Genomic DNA, 6,974 nt, shown 5'->3' with positions numbered 1-6,974 from the left:
CAAGTGAATTGAATTGGGGTTTGACTTCAAAGCTTTTTGTATAGGCAATATACAACATAGATTGGTTCATGTCAAATTTTGGAATTTTTCGGATCCGTTTGATAATTTTTATTTATTAAATGCAATTATAGATTTTTAATAGATATAAATTCAATTTGAGCTATAACTGCATGAAATAATAGAATAATATCAGTAGAAAAATTAAATATCCATTGTTGAGTGAATTTGACAAGGTTTTTCCCAAGTATATAAGAAAAAGGTTAGTAAAACACGTTATTGAAGAAGTATACATGAAATATAAGTGTACTTTGCCGAGTGTCTAGTGAAAACACTCGGTAAAGATAATATTTTGCCGAGTTTTTTCGCTAGACACTCGGTAAAGTATGTACACGGGCCCGCTGGCAAGCGCGTGTTCCGATTGAAAATTTAAAAAAAAATAAAACTTCACTTTGCCGAGTGCCAGATCCAGGGCACTCGGCAAAAGATGACTTTGCCGAGTGCCAGATCGCGGGCACTTGGCAAACCTCCTAACTTTGCCGAGTGCCAGATCACGGGCACTCGGCAAACCTCCAGACTTAAGCCCCGCAGCCTTCTGACTCGAACACTCAGGCGCCAAAACATTCCGCTACCCGGTATCACTTCCGCTGCCGCTGCCGCCCTCCGACGCCGCAGTCGGCCGTCCCAGCCTGCCTGGCGCCCCGCCCGCCGCCCGCCGGCCCCTTCCTACAGCAGCCCGCCGCGCCCGCCGCACCCGGCGCCCCGCGCCCCGCCCGTCGCCCCTGCCCCGGCGCCCTCTTCCTCCGGCGTTCCGCCCCGCCCGTCGCCCCTGCCCCGGCGCCCTCTTCCTCCGGCGTTCCGCCGCGCCCGCTGCCTCCGGCCCCGGCGTCCCGCCCCGCCGGCTGCCCCCGCCCCGACGCCCCCGCTACCGGTGCCCCCAGCCCGCCCGTCGCCCCCACCCCGGCACCCCGCCTCACAGGCCGCCCCCGCCATCGGCGCCCTCGGCCCCGACCGCCCTCGGCCCTGGCCGCCCCCGCGCCCCCGCCCCTGGCGCTGCCGCCGCCGCCGGACATCCCCTCACCTCTCTAGGCCGACGTCCCTCACCCTTCCCGGTAATCAATCTTTGTTCTTCAAGTTAGAAAATTGGAATTAGAAATTAGAAAAAGGTAGAGAGGTATCAGGATGAAATAGAAATTAGAAATTACAAAAGTAATTAGTAATTAGGAAAGGATAAGATAGAGAGGTGGTAGGACTTTTGTTTTAGAAATTAGATAAGGATGTTTGACTTGGCAATCTAAGGTATAAGAACTGTATGTGGAAGTCAGCCATCGTGCCATTCCGTTGTTGTAGATGTGGTTGTCGGCCATCGTGCTGTTTTATTTGATGCAGGTTATGGAAACCTCCACATGCAGGGGAGGTGCTGTCAAAAATTTAACTTGACAGTAGTATGTTCTTTTTTTGTAGGAGAGGCTACGTTACCGTCCTTGAGTCGTCACTTTGCAGGATAGCAAGGTGAGGCATCCTACACCTCTATTTTTGTATGATGTTCATATATCACGTAACCTAGTTAGGCGTCTCCTGTTCGAAAGAGATACGGTTGGAAATATGCAGATGTTTGCATATCTATAACCATATCTGTTTCGAATTGTCCATGTTTTTTGGACAGCCCGAGGATGTGTAGGTGGGTTTAGTTTCCATGGTCTACTCTGATCCGAGATAGAGTTTCAGTAGCACCTCCCTATTGTTCTCCGAATACACAATCTCCCTTCCAGAATGTGTATTTGGAGAACAGCGGGGAGGTGCTACCAAAATTCTATCTCGGGTCAGAGTAGACCATGGAAACTAAACCCACCTACACATCCTCGGGTGGGATTAGGACCTATCTTCACCTAATAGACAGTATAGGAATGTGTAGATGCAACATGATTTTTCATATTACTCGCTGATATGCTAGAGGATGGAGGATCGTCAGTGGATGTACACGGGCCGCTCTAGTCAGAATTCATTGACCGATGAATGGATTAACAAGACCGATGCTTTCTTGGAACGAGCATTTGTAAGGATCAAAGGAGCAAGAGATACTTGGTGTCCGTGTAGCAAATGTGGAAACATACGTCAGCAAACCAAGCTGGACATGGGTAAACATCTTGTTAGGCATGGATTTATGTCAGACTATACCAAGCGGATCTACCATGGTGAAGCCGATTGTGGGAGAGACAAGGTCGTCAGACAACGCATCGAGGAATATGATAATGATGCCGAGGTGGGAGACATGTTAGATGGCTAGTATGAAGCACGTAGGGAGGATGAGCTAGAGGCTACCGCAAAGGTGTATTACGATATGTTGTCTGCGGCACAGCAACCCCTTCACGGGCATACCAAGGTCTCTCAACTGGATGCCATTGCACGTCTAATGGACGTGAAGTCCCAGTTTAGCTTGAGTCAAGACGCCTTCGATATTATGTTGACAGTTTTTGGGAGCCTGCTCCCGGAGGGTCACATCTTGCCAAAGACCATGTACGAGGCACAAAAACTCCTTCGTGCACTTAAGATGCCATACGAGCAAATACATACTTGCCCGAAGGGATGCATCTTATTTAGGAAAGAGTATGCGGATGCAAAGTACTGTGTGAAGTGCGAATCGTCTAGGTTCCTGGATGTAGACTCTGGTGACGGTCAGAAGAAGCAGCTTGCAATCCCTGTGAAGATCCTACGATACCTACCCTTCATACCGAGGATCCAACGGCTTTACATGAGTGAAGAATCCGCGAAACAGATGACATGGCACAAAAACAGACGTTGATACAATGCTGAGAAGCTCGTACACCCATCCGATGGTGAAGCCTGGACAAAGTTTGATGCAATTTATCATGAGAAAGCTCTAGAGGCCCGTAATGTATGTGTTGCACTGGCAACAGATGGGTTCAATCTTTATGGAATGGTGGCTGCCCCATACACTTGTTGGCCCATGTTCGTTATCCCCCTCAATCTTCCCCCTGGTGTCCTCCTTCAACGACAGAACATATTTTTATCATTGATAATTCCAGAACACCCAGGGAATAATATGAGTGTGTACATGGAGCCTCTGATTGATGATTTGGTCCATGCATGGGAGGAAAGGGTATGGACATACGACCGAGCTACAAGGACAAACTTTAAGATGCATGTTTGGTACCAGTACTCCCTGCATGACTTGCCGGCATATGGTATTTTCTGTGGCTGGTGTGTTCACGGGAAGTTCCCATACCCAATATGCAAGGCTTCTTTGAAGTTCATTTGGTTGACGAAGGGTGGCAAGTATTCTTCATTCGACAAACATCGACAATTCCTCCCTCCTGACCATCCATTCAGACGAGACAATAAAAACTTTACGAAAGATGTCGTAGTTAACGACCTCGCACCGCAGATGATGACCTTAGCCGCGGTTCGTGCTCAATTAGACACTCCTGAGGTCAATAATCATGAAGATGGTTTTGTGGGATATGGCGAGCAACATGCTTGGACTCAGAAGTCTTGTTTGTGGAACCTCCCCTATTTTGATGACCTTCTCCCACATCACATTGATGCAATGCACACTGAAAAGAATATCGCCAAGGCAATTTTTGGTACAATCATGGACATTCCTGACAAGAAAAAGGATAACGTTAAGGCTAGAGTGGATCAAGCAAGGTTATGCAACAGACCAAAGCTAGACATGGTGCCTCCCAGCGCCGACAAGTCATGGAGAAAGCCTAAGGCCGATTTCGTCCTGACGAGGGCCCAAGGGAGGGAGGTACTAGAATGGTTCCAAACGTTAATGTTCCATGATGGGTATGCAATGAATCTGAAGAGGGGAGTGAACTTAGCTACTATGCGAATCAATAGGCTCAAAAGTCAGGATTACCACATATGGCTTGAGCGCCTACTTCCGGTGATGGTTCGAGGCTATGTCCCTGAGCATGTCTGGCAGGTGCTAGTGGAGTTGAGCAATTTCTTCCGCCAGCTTTGTGCCAAGGAGTTATCTTGGACCGTGGTTGCAGAAATGGAAAGAATCGCGCCTGTGTTGCTCTGTAAGTTGGAGAAGATCTTTCCACCTGGCTTCTTCAATCCGATGCAGCATATGATTCTGCACCTCCCATATGAAGCACGAATGGGGGGGCCTGTGCAGGGCCGTTGGTGCTATTCAATTGAGAGATGTCAAAAGGTTCTTCAAACTAAATGTAAAAATAAATGCAAAATTGAAGCATCCATTGCAGAGGCATACATTCTGGAGGAGGTGTCAAACTTCACAACAAAATCCTATGCTGACAACCTTCCTAGCGTGCAAAATCCACCCCCTTGTTATAATGACAGCGAAGCTGAATCGAGTCTTAGCCTTTTCCGAGGACAACTCGGAAGTGCAAGTGGTGCGACACAGAAGAACTTGAAACATGAAGAGTGGCACACTATCATGCTGTATGTATTGACCAACCTATCCGAGGTGGAGCGGTACATACTGTAAGTTCTCAACAAACTTGTTTGTTCTCAATTAGTCACTATTCTGCGTCCAACTCACATGTTTCTCGTTGGTATAGGGAATTCCATCGTCACTTCTAGCGTAATTCAAGGGAACCTACCCCGCACGAAGCGGAGGCTCTTCTCAGAGAGGGTGCGAGAAATGGAATGCCCGATTTCATTTCTTGGTTCAAACATAAGGTACAATCCAATTTAGCTCATACTTAGTTTGATATTATAAGTTGCTCGTACATGCGAATAATATAACGAACCACCCTACTTCAACTTACAGGGCCAAACCGATGCGTCTATGAATGTCGAGTTGAGACAGGTTGCCAATGACTGTGCCTATAGGGTGAGATTGTTTACCGGTTATAACATCAATGGATATCGCTTTCACACAAGAAGCCATGAGCAGAGTCGGCCCAATTGAAGAACCACAAATACCGGAGTTTTTACGTCAGGCTTTGATGGTGTCGAGTACTACGGAAGAAATGAAGAAATCTACAAACTAAATTTTCATGGTTGCAAAGTTCTTAATCTAGTCATATTCAAATGCCATTGGTTTGATCCATCAGTCATGAGACGGGCCCCTAATCTTGGGTTAGTTGAAATTCGGCAATCATCCGTCTTACCAGAAGACGATGTCTATATTGTGGCTCAACAGGCCATGCAAGTTTATTATTTGTCATACCCGTGCCAAACCGATGACCGTCTTAAGGGTTGGGATGTTGTGTACAAGGTATCACCACACGGTAAACTACATGTACCAAATAATGAAGATTACAACATTGACCCCAATACATATGACGGAGATTTTTTTCAAGAAGATGGGCTTGAAGGGATTTTTGAGATTGACTTAATCGAAGCTTTCGGAATGGAAGTAGACAATGAAAGGGTTGCTGACGATGACGCTGGAGATGAGGTTCATAATATGAAGGAGTTAGAATTACTTCAGCGATTACAGTTAGGATAGGACATTGATGACGACATTCCTCCTTCAGAGCACGGGAATGATTTTATTGACACGCGTGACAGTGATGATGAGACTTATGATCCAGCTAATCCCAATCATGATGATTATTTCTAATACAGGTATGGGCCGTACTAATTTATTTATTATTTGTCATACCATGTTATTTTTTAAGTATGTTTAGTTTATTTTGCATATCTTCCTAAGTATGTTTTGTTTATCTGTGTTGATTGGTTTACTCTTTGTAATTGCAGGTGATTGAACAATGGTGGACGGTACGAGGAAGATCGCAGCGCTTTACGAAAAATTCAAAGCTACAACTTCAGGGTTAGGTACAAGGTCAGACGCATCGAGGGTTCGAGGGAGGCGTCGAGGCAGGGGTGGAGGCAGGGGTGACGCACTGGTCGAGGAAACAGAGGAGGCACAGGTCCAGGGTCGAGGCAGGGGTCGAGGAAAGGGTAAAGGGGTGAGGCCCCCGTTGCCTGTACCTTCGCCCTGGTCGTCTGAGGAGGAGGAGATACCTTCCGAGCACGCCTCTAGTGACGAGGCGGAGGTACAGGAGGAGCAGGAGCAGGAGCAGAAGAGGGACGAAGGGGAGGAGGTAGAGGATTTGCAGTTCAAGATTTGGTTGCGAGGTCCCTCGTCCCTCCCGAGGTGACCAATCCCTCTTCATAGACGCCCACTGATTCAACCCATTGGGGCAAAGTAAGTTGCTTTACATATTCTCAGTACTTTTGATATGTTGAAAATTACAATAGAAACTAATAATTTATATTAATCACTTGTGCAGGAGTTGGATTAAGCTCAGTGAGGGTGGCCACAACCGCAAGGTCAACGGCATCCTTGGTCTTTTGTGTAGGCTACACTTCCCTGGTCTAGTGGTCTTCGCCGAACAGGAGGATCCGGCCTACACGTGGGACCACTACGTCGCCGCCGCTGACGTCGATGATCGTGACCACAGGACATTCGCCAACAAGGCAGAGCGGGTGAAGGCCGAGCTATGGGTAAGTATTCGCAGCACTACATTGGTTAATACATCAGCTTCACTGGACATTCTTGAAATAATAAATGTATGCAACGTGTCTATACGCAGGACTTCTATAGGTGCCAGGAGGGATTCGAGGCTAGGGCGGCCTCCGTCACTGAACAAGCCTCCAAGAAGCTCGTCAAGGACATGCACTACGAGGCATGGGTTCAGGCCATCATCGACTTCTATGATGAATTCAGAAAGATGAAGGTCACAAAAGAAGAGGCAAGGACAATGAACCTGACCAAGGAAGAATTCATGGTGGTAGATACAGAACGTTAATACTTATTATTTATAAGATTAATTACGCTTAATTTCTTTTGTTATATATCACACACTTGATGATGTAGGTGCCTCCGTGGTGGTGCCGGGCCTATCCCCGGTGCTGGGAACAAATGGTGGATGTGTGGTTGCAGCCCAGGTGGTTGGAGAACCACCTTGCTTGCCGGGAGCGGCGTCTGCAGATGCCATATGCATCACACCATCAAGGCAGTCTGAGCCTTG

General features: G+C 47.3%; 1 protein-coding gene across 1 annotated transcript; it reads left to right on the top strand.

The window, feature by feature from the left end:
* The first annotated feature begins 2,131 nt into the window (after nt 1-2,131).
* On the top strand, nt 2,132-6,752 carry LOC140221786 (uncharacterized). The gene is made up of 4 exons (XM_072291755.1): nt 2,132-2,260; nt 2,873-4,148; nt 6,323-6,447; nt 6,537-6,752. The coding sequence occupies exons 1-4, from the start codon at nt 2,132-2,134 to the stop codon at nt 6,750-6,752; spliced, it is 1,746 nt and encodes a 581-aa protein (XP_072147856.1).
* The last annotated feature ends 222 nt before the right edge of the window (nt 6,753-6,974 follow it).

Source organism: Setaria viridis, chromosome 2 (assembly GCF_005286985.2).
Source record: "Setaria viridis chromosome 2, Setaria_viridis_v4.0, whole genome shotgun sequence".
Lineage (NCBI taxonomy): Eukaryota > Viridiplantae > Streptophyta > Magnoliopsida > Poales > Poaceae > Setaria > Setaria viridis.
Note: the sequence above shows the minus strand (reverse complement) of the source record. Positions and strands in the feature narration are given on the sequence as shown.